The 25,290-nt window shown below is 38.0% G+C and overlaps 1 protein-coding gene across 1 annotated transcript in view; it reads left to right on the top strand.

Moving 5' to 3' along the window:
• Positions 1-25,290, top strand: part of C6 (complement C6) — a 79,813-nt gene that overhangs the window by 50,754 nt on the left and 3,769 nt on the right. The window contains exons 14-15 of the mRNA XM_082379623.1: positions 2,634-2,724; positions 11,667-11,908. Of these exons, the coding sequence (XP_082235749.1) occupies positions 2,634-2,724; positions 11,667-11,908 (333 nt within the window). The remainder of the gene's footprint in view (positions 1-2,633; positions 2,725-11,666; positions 11,909-25,290) is intronic.

Below are 25,290 nucleotides of genomic sequence, written 5' to 3'. Positions count from 1 at the left end.
AGTTTGGGCTTCCACCTGACCCTTAGTGAGGGAGCAAAGAGTCCTTGCAGGTGATCATTGATAATGTCAAATTGGTAGGGAGGGAACAATGCTCTGTGTGCTTGAAAGTTGACGCTCTTTGGAAACAATGTATAGCTTAGGGTCCTTCCTTGACCTAAGCGTGGATTTATTTACAAAAGCCAAAGAGGCGTAGCCACATAGAAACCAAAGAAAAACAAGCCCATGTCAATAGAAATCTTAGTATCTGAGACCTTACCAGCAGCTATAGGTCTCCATGTTCATGAAAGTTCTGAGCCAAATTTCACCAGATGGAATGAGGGTCCTAACAGAGGGTAATAATAGGGAATGGAAATGCATAGCAGTAAAGAAGAAAACCTACCAATTTTCTAAATCTTTATTTTTGCCTCTAACATAAACCTCCTTCCCTACCAAACCTCCTGCCTGATATACCTGCCTACAGCCCTCCTTTGACGATTACTTGCTTCCAGAGGCCACTGTGGTTCTGCGGATGCCTGGTTAGTCAGATCCAGTCCAGGGACTAGACTCTGTTTCATCCAGGAGGCTCAGGATGTCAGCTCCAGGTTTAATTCAACCAGTCTAAAGCTTCTCTGGATGAGCCTGAACATAAGCAAAGATAACCAAGATTTCCCCTTCCGTATAATATATTCAAGTGTTCTTCCTTCTACTTTAATCTCCCTTCCTCTCATACACACTATTCAATTGCTCATCTTAGGTCAAGCATCATTTCCTTATAGATCTTACTTATATTTCTCAGTTGGATTTTTTTGGTGATATGATCTCCTGTAACTGTATTTCTTTAAAATACCTATCTCTGTCTTTAATTATAAACCCATCACTATGATTGTTTGATTAATGTCTGTTTTCCCACTATTAGGGGACTACTGCTGTTTTCATTCTTTTTTTTTTTTTTCCACATAACATCCTAATGTCTAGAATATCATGCAGGGATAAATAGCTACATTTGGGAGCTGCATTTCTTCATTGATTATTCTTATAAGAAAAATCTGACTTTCAAGCCATTATCCCCCCAAATCCATTCACACAATTGTTGTCACTGACATCCATATTGCTAAACAGAATAGGTAATATTTTAGTTCTCATCTGCCTTGCCCTCTCAGCAGCATTCAACAGTGTTGACCTTCTTCTGCACATTTGTTCTTTCCCTGGCTTCCAAGACACAACGCTGTCTGGTTTAGATTCTACCTCTCTGGCTGCTGCCCTCTATTTTTGGCAGGCTCCTGCCTTTGCATGGACTTTAAATGTTGGAGTTCCTCAAGGCTCAGATCTGTCCCCTCACCTCATGCTACACTCTCCTGCTGGGGAATCTCACCCATACCCATAGCATCAATGATTCCCCCATAGGCTAATAACAAATTTAAATCTTTATCACAGACTTCTCCACTGAGTTTTAGACTTGAATATTCAAATTCCTATGTGTCTATTTTGTTTGGCTGTCTTAAAGAGACTATAAATTCAACATATGCAGAGAGGAATTCTTGAGTCATCACCATAGCTTCCCTACAACTAACATCTTCTAGTATTTTCTATTTCAGTTAAGGCACCAATATCTATTCTCTTATGCAAACTATAAACCTAAGAATTATACTTGACAGTTCTCATAACGTACCCACAATATGCAATATCATCCATTTTATGTGCTTAAAATGTCTCAAGTTCATCCACTTCTCTCCATTTCTACCTCTAGCACTTTGGTCCAAATTACCATTCTCTTTCACCCAAACTACTATAATAACCTCATAAATTGTCTACGCCCTTGACCACCATGCCTCTCCAAATTCATTCTCCACAGATAAGCCAAAATTAATTTCTTTTCCAAATCCAGACCTGATTTTGTCACACCACCCCCTGCTAAAACCTATCAAAGACTTGCCACTGCTTATAAAATAAGACAAAAATCCTTTGAAAGCCCTTTATGACCCTACACAGTCTGTCACACAGCCATCTCTCTGGCTGTACATTTTCCATGCCCTTGTTTCCCTGGCTTTCTTACAGTTCCAAGAAAGTCACACATTATCTCTCTTTTGAGGACGTTTATGCCTGCTATTGCCTTTGCTTTAAACACACTCCCTTTTCTCTTCCCATTGTACCGTTCATAACCTTCCTGGCTACATCAATTTTCTTGATTATATGCTTTCTCTTTAATAGCACTAATAACAGCAGCAATTCTATGTGTACAGTGTGGTTTTTTGATTAATGTCTGTCTGCTCCACAAGACTAGAAGCTCTGAGAGCATGGGATCTGGGTCAAATTTTTCTCAACCCACTATCCCCAGAACCTATGGCACTGCTGGGAAATCATAGTCGCTCAATAAATGTTTGAAAAACAAATGAGCAAAAATTTCACCAATTCCATTTTCTTTAGTTCTCTGAACTTAGTAGCAGTTCTAGGTTGGAAAACGACAGCTCCTAGAGCTAGAAAGGACCTTTCCGATGGACTATTTCATGACAACATATTTGGACAAGCCAAAATGAATGCTCTAACTCCAAAAGATAAATGAGAACATTTCACCACTGCCTTTTCTCCTAAATTCAAACTTATCACTTGAAATCCATGCTGTGCATTGTTCTTATCTTCATTTTCTTTTGTTTCAGATACCTTGGCACGCTTAAAAGGTCACTGTCAACCAGGACAAAAACAGTTGGGATCTGAATGCGTTTGCATGTCTCCAGAAGAAGACTGTGGGTAAGAGATACCCTATGGACTCTGTTTAGAAACGGAAAACCAGTCTAGTGTAACCAACTTAATGGAGGAGCTGGGCTTCTTGAACGATGAACACAAAGCATATTAATTCTTCATATAACCGATACCCCCTGTGCTCTGTTGAATTCCTCATTCCCCACTTGGTAGAAAGCTTTCTTAATTGTCTCTCACCCTTGTCCACTAAGTTTGCATGGCTTTTGTTACTAAAACAGTCTCATTCTGTGGGCGCGAGATGCAGCTATCAGCGCAGACTCCAGAGACGGGCATAAAGCGCTAAGGCTGCTACTGCAGCCACCAAGAATCCTATGTGCAAGCACAGGTCACCATCCACACTTCCCGCCCTGGGAGCCTGTGCAGCCCACCACTGCCAGGGGCCCATGATCGAGGGACAACTTTCCCAGGAGAACACAAGGTGCACCTTGTGCTAGTGCAACATCATGCCAGCCTCTGCCACCACAGGCTCACCCCTCATTCTGTACCCCTCCGTTGCCCCAGCCTGAGTGAGCCAGAGCCCCATAATCAGCCACTCTTTAACCCCCTCCTGTCTGGGTGAAGAACAGATGCCAGAAGGCAACCTACATGAAGAGGCGGGGCCAAATCCAAAGCTGAACCCCAGGAGCTGTGCAAACAAACAAGAGAAAGGGAAATTTCTTCCAGCAGCCTCAGGAGCAGCGGATTAAATCTCCACAATCAACTTGATGTACCCTGCATCTATGGAATACCTGAATAGACAAGGAATCATCCCAAAATTGAGGAGGTGGACTTTGGGACCAACTGTAGACATGGGGATTGCTGTATGTGACTGACTAGTTTCTGATTTTTATGTTTATCTTAGTATAATTTTTAGTACTTTTTATCATTGGTGGATTTGTTTATCGGTTTGGTTGCTCCCTGCTTTTTTTTTATTACTTTTTTAATTTTAATAATATTTTTTAATTTAAAAACCTTTTTTATATTATTTTATTTTATTTTTTCTTTATTTCCTTTTTTTCTTGCTTTTCTTCTGAGCCATGTGGCTGACAGGGTCTTGCTGCTCCAGCTGGGGGTCAGGCCTGAGCCTCGGAGGTGGGAGAGTCGAGTTCAGGACATTGAACCACCAGACACCTCCCAGCACCATGTAATATCAATAGGCGAGAGCTCTCCCAGAGACCTCCATCTCAATCCTAAGACCCAGCTCCACCCAACGGCCAGCAAGCTCCAGTGCTGGACACCTCATGCCAAACAACTAGCAAGACAGGAACACAACCCCACCCATTAGCAGAGAGGCTGCCTAAAATCATACTAAGTTCACAGACACAGTAAAACACACTGCCGGAAGCAGCCCTGCCCACCAGAAAAACAAGATCCAGCCTCATCCACCAGAACACAGGCACCAGTCCCCTCCACCAGGAAGCCTACACAACCCACTGAACCAACCTCACCCACTGGTGGCAGACACCAAAAAGAACAGGAACTACAAACCTGCAGCCTGGGAAAAGGAGACCCCAACCACAGTAAGTTAAACAAAATAAGAAGACACAGAAATATGCAGCAGATGAAGGAGCAAGGTAAAAACCCACCAGACCAAACAAATGAAGAGGACATAGACAGTCTACCTGAAAAAGAATTCAGAGTAATAATAGTAAAGATGATCCAAAATCTAGGAAATATAATGGAGAAAATACAAAACATTTAACAAAGACCTAGAAAAATTAAAGAGCAAACAAACAATGATGAACAACACAATAAATGAAATTAAAAATACTCTAGAAGGGATCAATAGCAGAATAACTGAGATTAACAAACGGATAAGTGACCTGGAAGATAAAATAGTGGAAATAACTACCACAGAGCAGAATAAAGAAAAAAGAATGAAAAGAACTGAGGACAGTCTCAGAGACCTCTGGGAAAACAATAAATGCACCAACATTTGAATTATAGGTGTCCCAGAAGAAGAAGAGAAAAAGAAAGAGCCTAAGAAAGTATTTGAAGAGATTATAGTTGAAAACTTCCCTAACATGGGAAAGGAAATAAAGTCCAGGAAGTGCAGAGAGTCCCATACAGGATAAATCCAAGGAGAAACAGACCAAGACACATATTAACAAACTATCGAAAATTAAATACAAAGAAAAAATAATAAAAGCAGCAAAGGAAAAACAACAAATAACATACAAGGGTATCCCCATAAGATTAAGAGCTGATCTTTCAGCAGAAACTCTGCAAGCCAGAAGTGGCAGGACATATTTAAAGTGATGAAAGGGAAAAACCTACAACCAAGATTACTCTACCACGCAAGGATCTCATTCAGATTCGATGGAGAAATTAAAACCTTTATAGACAAGCAAAAGTTAAGAGAATTCAACACCACCAAACCAGCTTTACAACAAGTGCTAAAGGAACTTCTCTGGGCAGTAAACACAAGAGAAGGAAAAGACCTACAATAACAAACCCAAAACAATTAAGAAAATGGTAATAGGAACATACATATCAATAATTACCTTAAATGTAAATGGATTAAATGCTCCAACCAAAAGACATAGATTGGCTGAATGGATACAAAAACAAGATCCATATATATGCTGTCTACGAGAGACCCACTTCAGACCTCTGGACACATACAGACAAAGTGAGGGGATGGAAAAAGATATTCCATGCAAATGGAAATCAAAAGAAAGCTGGAGTACCAATTCTCATACCACACAAAATACACTTTAAAATAAAGACTATTACAAGAGACAAAGAAGGACACTACATAATGATCAAGGGATCACTCCAAGAAGAAGATATAACAATTGTAAAGATTTATGCACCCAACAGAGGAACACCTCAATACATAAAGCAAATGCTAATAGCCATAAAAGGGGAAATCAACAGTAGCACAATCATAGTAGGGGACTTTAACACCCCACTTTGACCAATGGACAGATGATCCAAAATGAAAATAAATAAGGAAACACAAGCTTTAAATGACACATTAAACAAAATGCACTTAATTGATATTTATAGGGTATTCCTTCCAAAAACAATAGAATACACTTTCTTCTCAAGTGCTTATGGAACATTCTCCAGGATAGACCACACCTTGGGTCACAAATCATGCCTTGGTAAATTTAAGAAAATTAAAATCATATCAAGTATCTTTTCAAACCACAATGCTATGAGACTAGATATCAATTACAGGAAAAAAACTGCAAAAAATACAAACACATGGAGGCTAAACAATACACTACTAAATAACCAAGAGATCACTGAAGAAATCAAAGAGGAAATCAAAAAATACTTAGAAACAAATGACGTTGAAAACATGACGACCCAAAACCTATGGGATGCAGCGAAAGCAGTTCTAAGCGGGAAGTTTACAGCAGTACAGTCCTACCTCAAGAAACAAGAAACAACTCAATTAAACAACATAACCTTACACCTAAAGCAATTAGAGAAAGAAGAACAAAAAAACCCAAAGTTAGCAGAAGGAAAGAAATCATAAAGATGACATCAGAAATAAATGAAAGAGAAATGAAGGAAACAATAGCAAAGATCAATAAAACTAAAAGCTGGTTATTTGAGAAGATAAACAAAAGTGATAAACCATTAGTCAGATTTATCAAGAAAAAAAGGGAGGAGACTCAAGTCAAAAGAATTAGAAATGAAAAAGGAGAGGTAACAACTGACACTGCAGAAATACAAAGGATCATGAGAGATTACAACAAGCAGCTCTATGTCTATAAAATGGGCAACCTGGAAGAAATGGACAAATTCTTAGAAAAGCACAACGTTCCAAAACTGAACAAGGAAGAAATAGAAAATATAAACAGACCAATCACAAGTGCTGAAACTGAAACTATGATTAAAAATCTTTCAACAAACAAAAGCCCAGGACCAGATGGCTTCACAGGTTAATTCTATCAAACATTTACAGAAGAGCTAACACTTATCCTTCTCAAACTCGTCCAAAATATAGCAGAGGGAGGAATATTCCCAAATTCATTCTACAAGGCCACCATCACCCTGATACCAAAACCAGACAAAGATGTCACAAAAAAAGAAAACTACAGGGCAATATCACTGATGAACATAGATGCAAAAGTCCTCAACAAAATACTAGCAAACAGAATCCAACAGCACATTAAAAGGATCATACCCCATGATCAAGTGGGGTTTATCCCAGGAATGCAAGGATTCTTCAATATATGCATATTAGTCAATGTGATACACCATATTAACAAATTGAAAGATAAAAACCACACGATAATCTTAATAAATGCAGAAAAGCTTTCAACAAAATTCAACACCCATTTATGATAAAAAAAACCCTACAGAAAGTAGGCATAGAAGGAACTTACCTCAACATAAAAAAGGTCATATATGACAAATCCATAGCCAATATCGTTCTCAATCATGAAAAACTGAAACTATTTCCTCTAAGATCAGGAACAAGTCAAGGCTGCTCACTCTCACTGCTATTATTCAACATAGTTTTGGACGTTTTAGCCACAGCAATCAGAGAAGAAAAAGAAATAAAAGGAATCCAAATCAGAAAAGAAGAAGCAAAGCTGTCACTGTTTGCAGATGAAATGATACTATACATAGAGAATCCTAAAGATGCTACCAGAAAACTACTAGAGCTAATCAATGAATTTGGTAAAGTAGCAGGATACAAAATTAATGCACAGAAATCTCTTGCATTCTTATACACTAATGATGAAAAATCTGAAAGAGAAATTATGGAAACACTCTCATTTACCATTGCAACAAAAAGAATAAAATACCTAGGAATAAACCTACCTAAGGAGACAAAACACCTGTATGCAGAAAACTATAAGACACTGATGAAAGAAATTAAAGATGATACAAACATATGGAGAGATATACCGTGTTCTTGGCTTGGAAGAATCAACATTGTGAAAATGACTATACTACCCAAAGCAATCTACAGATTCAATGCAATCCCTATCAAACTACCAATGGCATTTTTCACAGAACTAGAACAAAAAATTTCACAATTTGTATGAAAACACAAAAGACCTCGAATAGACAAAGCAACCTTGAGAAAGAAAAACGGAGCTGGAGGAATCAGACTCCCTGACTTCAGACTATACTACAAAGTTACAGTAATCAAGAGAGTATAGTACTGGCACAAAAACAGAAATATAGATCAATGGAACAGAATAGAAAGCCCAGAGATAAACCCACACACATATGGTCACCTTATCTTTGGTAAAGGAGGCAAGAATATACAGTGGAGAAAAGACAGCCTCTTCAATAAGTGGTGCTGGGAAAACTGGACAGCTACATGTAAAAGAATGAAATTAGAACACTCCCTAACACCATACACAAAAATAAACTCAAAATGGATTAAAGACCTAAATGTAAGGCCATACACTATTAAACTCTTAGAGGAAAACATAGGCAGAACACTCTATGACATAAATCACGGCAAGATCCTTTTTGACCCACCTCCTAGAGAAATGGAAATAAAAACAAAAATAAACAAACGGGACCTAATGAAACTTCAAAGCTTTTTCACAGCAAAGGAAACCATAAACAAGATGAAAAGACAACCATCAGAACTGGAGAAAATATTTGCAAATGAAGCAACTGACAAAGGATTAATCTCCAGAATTTACAAGCATCTCATGCAGCTCAATATCAAAAAAACAAACAAACCAATCCAAAAATGGGCAGAAGACCTAAATAGACATTTCTCCAAAGAAGATATACAGATTGCCAACAAGCACATGAAGGATGCTCAACATCACTGATCATCAGAGAAATGCAAATCAAAACTGCAATGAGGCATTACCTCACACGGGTCAGAATGGTCATCATCAAGAAATCTACAAACAATAAATGCTGGAGAGGGTGTGGAGAAAAGGGAACCATCCTGCACTCTTGGTGGGAATGTAAATTGATACAGCCACTATGGAGAACAGTATAGAGGGTCCTAGAAAATCTAAAAATAGAACTACCATATGACCCAGCAATACCACTGCTGAGCATATACCCTGAGAAAACCACAGTTCAAAAAGAGCCATGTACCACAATGTTCATTGCAGCTCTATTTACAATAGCCAGGACAAGGAAGCAACCTAAGTGTCCATCAACAGATGAATGGATAAAGAAGATGTGGCACATATATACAATGGAATGTTGCTCAGCCATAAAAAGAAATGAAATTGAGTTATTTATAGTGAGGTGGATGGACCTAGAGTCTGTCATACAGAATGAAGTAAGTCAGAAAGAGAAAAATTCCTCATACTAACACATATATATGGAATCTAAAAAAAAGAAAAAAAAAAGGTTCTGAAGAACCTAGGGACAGAACAGGAATAAAGACACAGACGTAGAGAATGTACTTGAGGACATGGGGAAGGGGAAGGGGAAGCTGGGACGAAGTGAGAGAGTGGTATGGACATATATACACTACCAAATGTAAAGTAGGTGGTTAGTGGGAAGCAGCTGCATAGCCCAGGGAGATCAGCTTGGTGCTTTGTGACCATCTAGAAGGGTGGGATAGGGAGGGTGAGAGGGAGACGCAAGAGGGAGGGGATATGGGGATATACGTATACGTATAGCTGATTCACTCTGTTATACGGCGGAAACTAACACAACATTGTAACGCAATTATACTCCAATAAGGATGTTTTAAAAAAGAATAGTCTCATTCTGATGATAAAGACTCATTCCTGTCCAGTTTAAAATCAGACTCATGTATATCAAAGGCTTTCTCTTCTCCCTAAATATAGGGCTAGTTTGTGCCTCCAAAAGCTTGGAGTAGAGAAAGAGGTGTGCACATGGACTTCACACACACACACACACACACACACACACACATCCCTTTGTGAGATTATTCTTTCATGTGGTGGCAGAGAGCTTGAAGAAAAATGATATATCCTTATATGGCTGCCACGACTCTCTTCTGTTATAACTGCCTTTTTTTACACGAACTAACCCTGGCATGTCGAGGGTGCTTATTAATTTAAGAGCTACTTTCAGGGGAATTTAATCCGAAATAACATTAGCTTAAGGTAAAGTTTTGTTTCTCTATCTCACAAAATAAATGCAGGGGAAGGCAGTCTAGGGATGGTCTGGTGATTCTCTCATTTCAGATAGGACTGGTGCTCCTTCCTGCTTTCTGTTCTGCCATTCATTTTTTTTAATCTAATATTCATAATTTATTTTTTATTGAAGTATAACTGATACTTTACTTATTTATTTATTTTTATCAAAGTAAAGTTTTCTCTTCTGACATTCTTAAATTTATTTCATGATCCAAGACTTCCCTGCTGGAGTACAAAGGAAGGAAGACCAGAAATGGAAACAGTCTCTCTTTTTAATGAGAGTTCCTGGGAAACTTATCATGGCGTCCATCTCATTACCCTTCTCTTATTCACATGGCCCCGTGGACCTGCAAGAGAGGCTATGAAATGCAGCTCTTTGGCTAGAAGCAAAAGTGTTTTTGAATAAAATTAGAGTTAAATGTCTGAGGGAGAGAATGAATGATGGAGTAGGAAGCCAACAGACTGTGCTTTTTTTTACTTTGAAATATATATTTTAAACAATGCAGACTGTTCTAAGGCAATTTTCATTTTTAAAACCGTGTGTCCATAATTGTTACTTTAAAATTTTTCTTCTATTTCTTTGCACCAACTTTTTTTTTTTTCACTTTTAACACTGATTCGCTCTCACATTCCTCTGAGCTACAAGTGAACAAACACTTGTAGGGACACATTAATTTGTTTGTTTATTTATTTATGAGAACACTACAGGGTCTTTTTCTGTAACATTCCACTGATAGAATTCAACCCAAAGATGGCTCTATCTACCCTCCTCAGTATTAACCACAAGTAGTCCACTTTGTATGAGCTTCTTGCAGCTGGGGTCCCCTCACCCAGCAGATGGCCTTCTAGGGAGTACTTAAAATGTTCCCATTGTCCATTTAACCCAGAGGAAACTTCTATCTTTATCTTTGCAATACCCAACCATGAGAATACAGACTGTCCTCTGGAACTGTCTGAATTTCAGCTCAGTCCTACCTCTCTAGCCCCTTTCTATACTCCTCAGTCCTCTTTTATATGGCATTGAAAATGTTTGTGAGAGTAGCTGGCCCTACAGCTTAAGTTTTCAGAAAGTGGCCTTTTGTTCTCAGCTATGGGCTTCAGTTCCTGGAAACAATTTTACACACTGGTGCACTGATTGTTAACTCTAAAGTTGACATTAGAGAAGAAACTTATATTTGGAATAATCAAGGGGTTCTTGTCCTCTCAGCAAGAGAAGGACTATGGCTAACCTTTTGTTAGCAGGAGCCATCCATTTACTTAGATTTAGCAAGTTACCCAGGGATTAATTGACTTAAAAGCTCATGCTCTTAACCACAATACAAATACACTTACAAAGCTATATAATTATATACGACTCTTGTATTACAATTAATAACTGTTAAAAACGTGTTCAGAGGACGTACAGGCTACCATCAGCTAGGTCGATCAGGATTAGCTTCAAAATATAGCCAGGAATTGATCTGGATGCAGATAGGCAGAGAGGAGAGACAATGCAACATTGATTGAGTAGGGCTTGGCATGGTAGCAAAGGAACAATAATCTTATTAGTTTAGAAAATTGTCAATTTTTCAGATGATAAAGAGGGATTAAGGAGGATGGAAAAATGATTCTAGAAAGAAAAGTTGATTGGATCAAAATATGGAAGATTTTGATCATCAGAATTTAATAATTCAGACTTTAATTTGAAGGCAATTGGGAGTAGTACCATGCTTAAAATGAAATTTTAGAAAGAGGAATCCCAGAGCATGCCAGACAAAATGAGAGTCTAAAAGGAGAGAAATTGGGGGAAAGAATAACTGGGTGGTAAGTTAACATATGAGTTGGCTACATGCCATCTCTTCTTTTCTATTCTTCATATATAAATGCTTGCTTTCCTCTCTTGGACAGCTTTTATTCAGAAGATATCTGTGTGCTTGATACAAGCTCCAGTCATCACTTTACTTCAACCGCTTGTAAGTTTTTGGCCGAGAAATGTTTGAACAATCAGCAATTCCATTTTCTACATGTTGGTTCATGCCAAGAAGGTCCACAACTAGAATGGGGTCTTGAAAGGACAAAACTTTCATCCAGTAGCACAAAGAAAGAATCCTGTGGCTATGACACCTGCTACGACTGGGAAAAATGTTCAGGTAAGCTCCAACAGTGACCCATACTAGAAAAGCTCTCACTTAACCTTCATCTCAGCTAATATATCTTACTTGCATTTATACATTCTTTCTTTAAAATAACCTTTCCTTAATCAAAAATAATTCTTTTCATTGTAAAAAAAAACTTATGAATTGATTGAAATAGAAGGGAAAAGTAGAACCCAACCCACCCACACTTTTGGTGTAAATCTCTCCAATCTTTTTCTGCACATACATAATCAGTCCCACCCTTAGACCCCAGTAAGAAGAACACCCATCCTGATCTATGCTTTAGGTACCCTTCTTCCCCATCCCCAGCTTTGGAGGGTCTTTATCAAAATTGTCTAAGTTTCCTGTGGCAGTTGGAACCAGCTGAGGCCAGCATAGGTAGAGTGCCCTGAGCCTGGACGTGGATACCAATTACCAGAAGCATTTGCCTCAAATGTTTTGAAGTCCTCTTGCAGTGCCTGGAATCAGCCCAGGCTGGCAGGGTTATATAGGCAGGATGTCTTGAGCCCACACATAGTCCCTCATGGGCCCAGGCCCTGTTTCTTCCTTGTGGGACATTCTCCTACCCTCTACTGCTTCTCTCCCCCACCAGGCATGGGGTCAACCAGATGCTCCAAGGAGCTCTGGGACTCCACCTATAGAGTCATCCCTCGCTCACAGCTAGACCTCATTCCCAGAGAGCAGCCTGGTGAGCCACTGGCCAGCAAGGTAGTCTTTCTCCAAATTGCTTGAGATCAGACAGCTAGTATGTTGCTGACACTAATTTGGAGTGACTTTAATCATTTATATAAAGAGGCACCCCATTAAAAAAATGTCCCTGGGGCCTCACACACCTCAGGGGTGGCATTGATTATGTTACAAGATTTTTAAAAAATAGGATCATATACTACATCTTATTTTATATATTGTTCTTTTTTACTAAATATATCATGAAACTATTTCCATGTCATCATATGTTATTCTGCCACATAATTTTCTTTTTCTTAATTTAATTTTAATTATTTTTTTATACAGCAGGTTCTTATTAGTGATCCATTTCATACATATTAGTGTATATAAGTCAATCCCAATCTCCCAATTCATCACATCACCACCACCACCACCCCCACCGCTTTCCCCCCTTGGTGTCCATAAGTTTGGTCACTACATCTGTGTCTCAATTTCTGCCCTGCAAACCGGTTCATCTGTACCATTTTTCTAGGTTCCACATATATGCGTTAACATACGACATTTGTTTTTCTTTTTCTGACTTACTTCACTCTGTATGACAGTCTCTAGATTCATCCACGTCTCTACAAATAACCCAATTTCATTCCTTTTTATGGCTCAGTAATATTCCATTGCATATATGTACCACTTGTCTTTATCCATTCGTCTGTCGATGGACATTTAGGTTGCTTCCATGACCTGGCTATTGTAAACAGTGCTGCAATGAACATTGGGGTGCATGTGTCTTTTTGAATTATGGTTTTCTCTAGGTATATGCCCAGTAGTGGGATTGCTGGGTCATATGGTAATTCTGTTTTTAGTTTTTTAAGGAACCTCCATACTGTTCTCCATAATGGCTGTAATTTACATTCCCACCAACAATGCAAGAGGGTTCCCTTTTCTCCACACCCTCTCCAGCATTTATTGTTTGTAGATTTTCTGATGGTGCCCATTCTAACTGGTGCGAGGTGATACCTCATTGTAGTTTTGATTTGCATTTCTCTAATAATTAGTGATGCTGAGCAGCTTTTCATGTGCTTCTTGGCCATCTGCAGGTCTTCTTCGCAGAAATGTCTATTTAGCTCTTTTGCCCATTTTTGGATTGTGTTGTTTGTTTTTTTAATATTGAGCTGCATGAGCTGTTGATATATTTTGGAGATTAATCCTTTGTCCGTTGATTCATTTGCAAATATTTTCTCCCATTCTGAGGGTTGTCGTTTCATCTTGTTTGTAGTTTGCTTTGCAAAACTTTTAAGTTTCATTAGGTCCCATTTATTTTTCTTTTTATGCCATTACTCTAGGAGGTGGATCAAAAAAGATCTTGCGGTGATTTATGTCAAAGAGTGTTCTGCTTATGTTTTCATCTAAGAGTTTTATAGTGTCTGGCCTTACACTTAGGTTTTAATCCATTTTGAGTTTATTTTTGTGTATGGTGTTAGGGAGTGTTCTAATTTTATTCTTTTACATGTAGCTGTCCAGTTTTCACAGCACCATTTATTGAAGAGGCTTTCCTTACTCCATTGTATATCCTTGCCTCCTTTTTCATAGATTAGTTGACCATAGGTGTGTGGGTTTATTTCTGGACTTTCTATCCTGCTCCATTGATCTATATTTCTGTTTTTGTGACAGCACCATATTGTCTTGATTACTGTAGCTTTGTAGTATAGTCTGAAGTCAGGGAGTCTGATTCCTCCAGATTTTCCCTCAAGATTGCTTTGGTTATTCAGGGGCTTTTGTGTCTCCATACAAATTTTAAGATATTTTTTTCTAGTTCTGTAAAAAATGCCATTGGTAATTTGATAGGGATTGCATTGAATCTGTAGATTGCTTTGGGTAGTATAGTCATTTTCACAAAATTGATTCTTCCAATACAAGAACATGGTATATCTCTCCATCTGTTTGTATCATCTTTAATTTCTTTCATCAGCGTCTTATAGTTTTCTGTATACAGGTGTTTTGTCTTGCTAGGTAGATTTATTCCTAGGTATTTTATTCTTTTTGTTGCAATGGTAAATGGAAGTGTTTCCTTAATTTCTCTTTTACATTTTTCATCATTAGTGTATAGGAATGTAAGAGACTTCTGTGCATTAATTTTGTATCCTGCGACTTTACCAGACTCATTGATTAGCTCTAGAAGTTTTCTGGTGGCATCTTTAGGATTCTCTATGTATACTATCATGTCATATGCAAACAGTGACAGTGTTACTTCTTTTTTTACAATTTGGATTCATTGTATTTCTTTTTCTTCTCTGATTGCCGTGCCTAAGACTTCCAAAACTATTTTGAATAATAGTGGCAACACTGGACATCCTTGTCTTGTTCCTGACCTTAGAGGAAATGCTTTCAGTTTTTCACCATTGAGAATGACATTTCCTGTGGGTTTGTCATATATAGCCTTTATTATGTTCAGGTAGGTTCCCTCTATGCCCACTTTCTGGAGAGTTTTTATCATAAATTGATGTTGAATTTTGTCATTAGCTTTTTCTGCATCTATTAAGATGATCATATGGTTTTTATTCTTCAGTTTTTTACTATGGTGTATCACAGTGGTTGATTTCTGTATATTGAAGAATCCTTGCATCCCTTGGATAAATCCCACTTGAATGGTGTTTGATCCTTTTAATGTGTTGTCGGATCCTGTGTGCTAGTATTTTGTTGAGGATTTTTGCATCTATATTCATCAGTGATATTGGTCTGTAATTTTCTTTTTTTCTACTACCTGTGTCTGGTTTTGGTATCAGGGTGATGGTGGCCTCATAGAATGAGTTTGGGAGTGTTCCTTCTTCCAAAATTTTTTGGAAGAGTTTGAGAAGGATGGGTGTTAGCTCTTCTCTAAATGTTTGATAGAATTCACCTGTGAAGCCATCTGGTCCTGGACTTTTGTTTGTTGGAATATTTTTAATCAGAGTTTCAATTTCATTACTTGTGATTGTCTGTTCATATTTCCTATTTCTTCCTGGTTAAGTCTTCAAAGGCTATACTTTCTAAGAATTTGTCCATTTCTTCCAGGTTGTCCACTTTATTGGCATAGAGTTGCTTGTAATAGTCTCTTCGGATGCTTTGTATTTCTGCTGTGTCTGTTGTAACTTCTCTTTTGTCATTTCTAATTTTACTGATTTGAGTCCTCTCCCTCTTCTTCTTAATGAGTCTGGCTAATGGTTTATCAATTTTGTTTATCTTCTCAAAGAACCAGCTTTTAGTTTTTTGATCTTTGCTATTGTTTCCTTTGTTTCTATTTCATTTATTTCTGCTCTGATCTTTATGATTTCTTTCCTTCTGCTAACTTTGGGTTATGTTTGTTCTTCTTTCTCTAGTTCCTTTAGGTGTAACGTTAGATTATTTATTTGAGATTTCTCTTGTTTCTTGAGGTAGGCTTGTATTGCTATAAACTTCCCTCTTAGAAGTGCTTTTGCTGCATCCCATAGGTTTTGGATCATTGTGTTCTCATTGTCATTTGTCTCTAGGTATTTTCTGATTTCCTCTTTGATTTCTTCAGTGATCTCTTGGTTATTTAGTAACGTATTGTTCAGCCTCCGTGTGTTTGTGTTTTTTACGTTTTTTTCCCTGTAATTGATTTCTAATCTCATAGCATTGTGGTCAGAAAAGATGCTTGATATTATTTCAATTTTCTTAAATTTACTGAGGCTTGATTTGTGACCCAAGATGTGATCTATCCTGGAGAATGTTCCATGCACACTTGAGAAGAAGGTGTAATCAACTTTTTTTGGGTGGAATGTCCTATAAATATCAATTAAATCTATCTGGTCTATTGTGTCATTTAAAGCTTGTGTTTTCTTATTAATTTTCTGTTTGGATGATCTGTCCATTGGTGTAAGTGAGGTGTTAAAGTCCCCCACAATTATTGTGTTACTGTTGATTTCCTCTTTTATAGCTGTTAGCAATTGCCTTATGTGTTGAGGTGTTCCTATGTTGGGTGCATATATATTTAAAATTGTTATATCTTCTTGAATTGATCCCTTGATCATTATGTAGTGTCCTTCCTTGTCTCTTGTAACATTCTTTATTTTAAAGTCTATTTTATCTGATAGGAGTATTGCTACTCCAGCTTTCTTTTGATTTCCATTTTCATGGAATATCTTTTTCCATCCCCTCACTTTCACCCTGTATGTGTCCCTAGGTCTGAAGTGGGTCTCTTGTAGACAGCATATATATGGGTCTTGTGTTTGTATCCATTCAGCGAGCCTGTGTCTTTTGGTTGGAGCATTTAATCCATTCACGTTTAAGGTAAATATCGATATGTACATTCCTATGACCATTTTCTTAATTGTTTTGGGTTTGTGTTTGTAGGTCTTTTCTTCTCTTGTGTTTCCCACTTAGACAAGTTCCTTTAGCATTTGTTGTAGAGCTGGTTTGGTGGTGCTGAATTCTCTTAGCTTTTGCTTGTCTGTAAAGCTTTTGATTTCTCAATCAAATCTGAATGAGATCCTTGCCGGGTAGAGTAATGTTGGTTGTAGGTTCTTCCCTTTCATCACTTTAAGTATATCATTCCAGTCCCTTCTGGCTTGTAGAGTTTCTGCTGAGAAATCAGCTGTTAACCTTATGGGAGTTTCCTTGTATGTTATTTGTCGTTTTTCCCTTGCTGCTTTCAATAATTTTTCTTTGTCTTTAATTTTTGTCAATTTGATTACTATGTGTCTCGGCATGTTACTCCTTGGGTTTATGCTGTATGGACTCTCTGCACTTCGTGGACTTGGGTGGCTAGTTCCTTTCCCAAGTTAGGGAAGTTTTCAACTATTATCTCTTCAAATATTTTCTCGGTTCCTTTCTCTCTCTCTTCTCCATCTGGGACCCTATAATGTGAATATTGTTGCGTTTAATGTTGCCCCAGAAGTCTCTTAGGCTGTCTTCATTTCTTTTCATTATTTTTTTTATTCTGTTCCGCAGCTGTGAATCCCACCATTCTGTCTTCCAGGTCACTTACCCATTCTTCTGCTTCAGTTATTCTGCTATTGATTCCTTCTAGTGTAGTTTTCATTTCAGTTATTGTATTGTTCATCTCTGTTTGTTTGTTCTTTAATTCTTCTAGGTCATTGTTAAACATTTCTTGCATCTTCCCAGTCTTTGCCTCCATTCTTTTTTGGAGGTCATGGATCATGTTCACTATCATTATTCTGAATTCTTTTTCTGGAAGGTTGCCTATCTCCACTTCATTTAGTTGTTTTTCTGGGGTTTTATCTTATTCTTTCATCTGGTACATAGCCCTCTGCCTTTTCATATTGTCTATCTTTCTGTGAATGTGGTTTTTGTTCCACAAGCCTCAGGATTGTAGTTCTTCTTGCTTCTGCTGTCTGCCCTCTGGTGGATGAGGCTATCTAAGAGGCTTGTGGAAGAATCCTGATGGGAGGGACTGTAGATGGGTAGAGCTCGCTGTTGCTCTGTTTGGCAGAGCTCAGTAAAACTTTAATCCGCTTGTATGCTGATGGGTTGGGCTGGGTTCCCTCCCTGTTAGTTGTTTGGCCTAAGGTAACCCAACACTGCAGCCTACCCGGGCTCTTTGTTGGTGCTAATGGTGGACTCTGGGAGGGCTCATGCCAAGGAGTACTTCCCAGAATTCCTGCTGCCAGTGTCCTTGTCCTTACGGTGAGACACAGCCACCCTCCGCCTCTGCAGGAGACCCTCCAACACTAGCAGGTAGGTCTGCTTCAGTTTCCTATGGAGTCACTGCTCCTTCTTCTGGGTCCCAATGTGCACATTACTTTGTGTGTGTCCTCCAAAAGTGGAGTCTCTGTTTCCCCCAGTCCTGTCAAAGTCCTGAAATCAAATCCTGCTAGCCTTCAAAGTCTGATTCTCTAGGAGTTCCTCCTCTTTTCCTAGGTTGGAAAGACTGACGTGGGGCTCAGAACCTTCAATCCAGTGGGTGGATTTCTGTGGTATAAGTATTCTCCAGTTTGTGAGTCACCCACCAGCAGTTATGGGATTTGATTTTATTGTGATTGTGCCCCTCCTACCATCTCATTGTGGCTTCTCCTTTTGTCTTTGGATATGGGGTATCTTTTTTGGTGAGTTCCAGTGTCTTCCTGTCGAAGACTGTTCAGCAGTTAGTTGTGATTCCAGTGCTCTCACAAGAGGGAGTGAGAGCACGTCCTTCTACTTAACCATCTTGAACAAATCTGTGACTGGTGTCTTTCCACATAATGTTCAATGTCTGCAAAAGCCTATATGGACATTCTGTGATTTATTTAATCAATCTTCTGTTAGTCCTTCAGATTTTTCCCAAGGTTTTGCTATTATAAGCAATGCTATAATAGACAAGTCTATCACAGATAGATCTATACTCTAAGACCATTTCCTTAGACTATACCTTAGAAAATGGAATTTCTAGATAAATATTATTTTAAAATATAAAGTCTTTCTTGGTACAATGTATCAACTTGCTTTCCAGAAACGTTTTTATCATATTATATTCATATTGACAATGAGTGATAAAGACTGCTTTCCACACCCTCACCAAAACTTGGAGCTGTTATCCCTTTATAGCTCTGCCTATTTGATACTTAAGAGGTAACATTACCTTTCCACTTTCTGTAAGTGTATTGCCTATTGGCATTTCAGTTGTGAATTGCTTAGAAGCAGAAACTTCACAGCAGTACATTTGCTCTAAGATGAAATTGGAACCCGAAATGGTTCAACTAAGCTTCATATAATACATAAATACGGGTTGAAGATTAGTATTTAACAGAACTCAAATAGGCAGCTAGATTTCCCTTATGGCACATCTTCAAAAAATCATCTGAAATCGTGGCATAAAGTAAGCAATGGAAACTTATTGAATTGCTAACATCCAACTTTTGCCAAAACCACGTTACTTCTCAAAAACAAAGACAAAAACCTTATTATTACCCTTAGCTTCTCTTTAACTTTTCAACCCAATATTCTTCAACTCAGTCCTTGAAAAGGGGAGAGACCTTATAACCCACATCCAGGTTCTTCCTGATCCACTTAAAACTGATTATCAAGACCCAGCTCCCTTGACAGGTGGTGGGATTGAATCCATGATAGAGGGTCACCATGGGTGGCACAGTCAGCAGGCCATCTGATGGTGGCAACTCAGCAGGTCAGTGTCTGGGGCTTCTGACCTTCATGCCGTATCGAAACAATGCAATTTCACATAAGAGACTGCAAACTAGGGCTGGATACGTACAGTGCCCAACTCTAATCATTTTTAAATCACCATGTAGGTAAACATTACTATTCATTTTTTTGCTGCCTGACCAACACCATTACCCAACTGACATCTCTCTCAGAGAAAATAATTTGCGGTAGACAAGAGTTGAAAATACTATGCAACTACGTATTTATTTAAATAATGTAATTAAAATATAACTTCTCTAAAAATTATAATGTACAAACATTATTGTCAAAAATATATACAGAAAATAAAAGGGATTTGGACAGCAGGGAGGATAAATGGTTCCTGTCTGTACCACAATAGGTAGCGCAGGTATTTGGGGATGTGTTTAGTGTTAGCATCTGTTTTCCTTACTTATCATGGAGAAAGAACTTCATGGAACTCTTCTATTGCAAAGAGTATTTTTTTTTTCCTTTCCTTTTCCCACAAATTATTCTTTCCAAACCTGTCTAACAATATGTGGCTTATGATTTAGTCAAAATCTATCTTTACTATTAGCCCTTTGCTGTACGTATATCTAAATACCACAATTCCTAGAAATCTGTTTGCCTTTAAAAAAGAACATAAAGACGGCTTCCCTGGTGGCACAGTGGTTGAGAGTCTGCCTGCCAATGCAGGGGACACGGTTCGAGCCCTGGTCTGGGAAGATCCCACATGCTGCGGAGCGACTAGGCCCGTGAGCCACAACTACTGAGCCTGTGCGTCTGGAGCCAGTGCTCCACAACAAGAGAGGCCACAATAGTGAGAGGCCCACGCACCACAATGAGGAGTGGACCCCGCTCGCCACAACTGGAGAAAGCCCTCACACAGAAATGAAGACCCAACACAGCCAAAAATAAATAAATAAATTTATTAAAAAAAAAAAAAAAGAACATAAAGAGAGCAACACTCAGCTCTACCCACCACCAGTCCCTCCCATCAGGAAACCTGCACAAGCCTCTTAGATAGCCTCATCCACCAAGAGGGCAGACAGCAGAAGCAAGAAGAACAAGAATCCTGCAGCCTGTGGAACAAAAACCACATTCGCAGAAAGATAGACAAGTTGAAAAGGCAGAGGGCTATGTACCAGAAGAAGGAACAAGATAAAACCCTAGAAAAACAACTAAATGAAGTGGAGGTAGGCAACCTTCCAGAAAAAGAATTCAGAATAATGATAGTGAAGATGATCCAGGACCTCGGAAAAAGAATGGAGGCAAAGATCGAGAAGATGCAAGAAATGTTTAACAAAGACCTAGAAGAATTAAAGAACAAACATCTAGAAGAATTAAAGAAGAAACAAACAGAGATGAACAATACAATAACTGAAATGAAAACTACACTAGAAGGAATCAATAGCAGAATAACTGAGGCAGAAGAACGGATAAATGACCTGGAAGACAGAATGGTGGAATTCACTGTTGCAGAACAAAATAAAGAAAAAAGAATGAAAAGAAATGAAGACAGCCTAAGAGACTTCTGGGACAACATTAAACACAACAACATTCGCATTATATGGGTCCCAGAAGGAGAAGAGAAAGAGAAAGGACCAGAGAAAATATTTGAAGAGATTATAATCGAAAACTTCCCTAACATGGGAAAGGAAATAGCCACCCAAGTCCAGGAAGCACAGAGAGTCCCATACAGGATAAACCCAAGGAGAAACACACTGAGACACATACTAATCAAATTGGCAAAAATTAAAGACAAAGAAAAATTATTGAAAGCAGCAAGGGAAAAATGACAAATAACATACAAGGAAACTCCCATAAGGTTAACAGCTGATTTCTCAGCAGAAACTCTACAAGCCAGAAGGGACTGGCATGATATACTGAAAGTGATGAAAGGGAAGAACCTACAACCAACATTACTCTACCTGGCAAGGATCTCATTCAGATTTGATTGAGAAATCAAAAGCTTTACAGACAAGCAAAAGCTAACAGAATTCAGCACCACCAAACCAGTTCTACAACAAACGCTAAAGGAACTTCTCTAAGTGGGAAACACAAGAGAAGAACAGACCTACAAACACAAACCCAAAACAATTAAGAAAATGGTCATAGGAACATACGTATCGATATTCACCTTAAATGTGAATGGATTAAATGCTCCAACCAAAAGACACAGGCTCGCTGAATGGATACAAACACAAGACCCATATATATGCTCTCTACAAGAGACCCACTTCAGACCTAAGGACACATACAGACTGAAAGTGAGGGGATGGAAAAAGATATTCCATGAAAATGGAAATCAAAAGAAAGCTGGAGTAGCAATACTCCTATCAGATAAAATAGACTTTAAAATAAAGAATGTTACAAGAGACAAGAAAGGACACTACATAATGATCAAGGGGTCAATTCAAGAAGAAGATATAACAATTATAAATATATATGCACCCAACATAGGAGCACCTCAATACATAAGGCAACTGCTAACAGCTGTAAAATAGGAAATCGACAGTAACACAATAATTGTGGGGCACTTTAACACCTCACTTACACCAATGGACAGATCATCCTAAATGAAAATAAATAAGGAAACACAAGCTTTAAATGACACAATAGACCAGATAGATTTAATTGATATTTATAGGACATTCCATCCAAAAACAGCAGATTACACTTTCTTCTCAAGTGTGCATGGAACATTCTCCAGGATAGATCACATCTTCGGTCACAAATCAAGCCTCAGTAAATTTAAGAAAATTAAAATCATATCAAGCATCTTTTCTGACCACAACGCTATGATATTAGAAATCAATTACAGGGAAAAAAACGTAAAAAACACAAACACACGGAGGCTGAACAATACGTTACTAAATAACCAAGAGATCACTGAAGAAATCAAAGAGGAAATCAAAAAATACCTAGAGACAAATGACAATGAAAACACGATGATCCAAAACCTATGGGATGCAGCAAAAACAGTTCTAAGAGGGAAGTTTATAGCTATACAAGCCTGCCTCAAGAAACTAGAGAAATCTCAAATACGCAATCTAACCTTACACCTAAAGGAACTAGAGAAAGAAGAACAAACATAACCCAAAGTTAGCAGAAGGAAAGAAATCATAAAGATCAGAGCAGAAATAAACGAAATAGAAACAAAAGAAACAATAGCAAAGATCAATAAAACTAAAAGCTGGTTCTTTGAGAAGATAAACAAAATTGATAAACCATTAGCCAGACTCATTAAGAAGAAGAGGGAGAGGACTCAAATCACTAAAATTAGAAACGAAAAAGGAGAAGTTACAACAGACACAGCAGAAATACAAAGCATCCTAAGAGACTACTACAAGCAACTCTATGCCAATAAAATGGACAACCTGGAAGAAATGGACAAATTCTTAGAAAGGTATAACCTTCCAAGCTTGAACCAGGAAGAAATAGAAAATAGGAACAGACCAATCACAAGTAATGAAATTGAAACTGTGGTTAAAAATCTTCCAACAAACAAAAGTCCAGGACCAGATGGCTTCACAGGTGGATTCTATCAAACATTAAGAGAAGAGCTAACACCCATCTTTCTCAAACTCTTCCAAAAAATTGCAGAAGAAGGAACACTCCCAAACTCATTCTATGAGCCACCATCACCCTGATACCAAAACCAGACAAAGATACTACAAAAAAAGAAAATTACAGACCAATATCACTGATGAATATAGATGCAAAAATCCTCAACAAAATACTAGCAAACAGAATCCAACAACACATTAAAAGTATCATACACCATGATCAAGTGGGACTTATCTGAGAGATGCAAGGATTCTTCAATATATGCAAATCAATCAATGTGATACACCATAGTAACAAATTGAAGAATAAAAACCACATGATCATCTCAATAGATGTAGAAAAAGCTAACGACAAAATTCAACACCAATTTATGATAAAAACTCTCCAGAAAGTGGGCATAGAGGAAACCTACCTCAACATAATAAAGGCCATATACGACAAACCCTCAGCAAACATCATTCTCAATGGTGAAAAACTGAAAACATTTCCTCTAAGATCAGGAACAAGACAAGGTTGTCCACTCTCACCACTATTATTCAACATAGGTTTGGAAGTCCTAGCCTTGGCAGTCAGAGAAGAAAAAGATATAAAAGGAATACAAATTGGAAAAGAACAAGTAAAACTGTCACTGTTTGCAGATGACATGATACTATACATAGAGAATGCTAAGGATGCCACCAGAAAACTACTAGAGCTAATCAATGAATTTGGTAATGTTGAAGGATACAAAATTATTGCACAGAAATCTCTTGCATTCCTATACACTAATGATGAAAAATCTGAAAGAGAATTTAAGGAAACAGTCCCATTTACCATTGCAACAAAAAGAATAAAACACCTAGGAATAAACCTACCTAAGGAGACAAAACACCTGTATGCAGAAAACTATAAGACACTGATGAAAGAAATTAAGGATGATACAAACAGATGGAGAGATATACCATGTTCTTGGATTGGAAGAATCAATATTGTGAAAATGCCTATACTATCCAAAGCAATCTACAGATTCAATGCAATCCCTATCAAATTACCAATGGCATTTTTTACAGAACTAGAAAAAAAAATCTTAACGTTTGTATGGAGACACAAAAGAGCCCGAATAGCCAAGGCAGTCTTGAGGGAAAAAGACGGAGCTGGGGTAATCAGACTCCCTGACTTCAGACTATACTACAAAGCTACAGTAATCAAGACAATATGGTACTGGCACAAAAACAGAAACATAGATCAATGGAAAAAGATAGAAAGCCCAGAGGTAAACCCACGAACCTATGGTCAACTAATCTATGACAAAGGAGGCAAGGATATACAATGGAGAAAAGACATTCTCTTCAATAAGTGGTTCTGGGAAAACTGGACTGCTGCATGTAAAAGAATGAAATTAGAACACTCCCTAACACCATACACAAAAATAAACTCAAAATGGATTAGAGATCTAAATGTAAGACCAGACAGTATAAAACTCTTAGAGGAAAACACAGGAAGAACACTCTTTGACATAAATCACAGCAAGATCTTTTTTGATCCACCTCCTAGAGTAATGGAAAGAAAAACAAAAATAAACAAATGGGACCTAATGAAACTTCAAAGCTTTTGCACAGCGAAGGAAACCATAAACAAGAAAAAGACAACCCTCAGAATAGGAGAAAATATTTGTAGACGAATCAATGGACAAAGGATTAATCTCCAAAATATATAAATAGCTCATGCAGCTCAATATTAAAAAAACAGACAACCCAATCCAAAAATGGGCAGAAGATCTAAATAGACATTTCTCCAAAGAAGACATACAGATGGCCAAGAAGCACATGAAAAGCTGCTCAACATCAATAATTATTAGAGAAATGCAAATCAAAACTACAGTGAGGTATCACCTCACACCAGTTAGAATGGGCTTCATCAGAAAATCTACAAACAACAAATCCTGGAAAGGGTGTGGAGAAAAGGGAACCCTCTTGCACTGTTGGTGGGAATGTAAATTGATACAGCTATTATGGAGAACAGTATGGAGGTTCCTTGAAAAACTAAAA

The sequence above is a fragment of the Balaenoptera borealis genome, assembly GCF_965194805.1.
Source record: "Balaenoptera borealis genome assembly, chromosome: 2".
NCBI lineage: Eukaryota > Metazoa > Chordata > Mammalia > Artiodactyla > Balaenopteridae > Balaenoptera > Balaenoptera borealis.
This window is presented reverse-complemented; position numbering and strand designations above follow the sequence as displayed.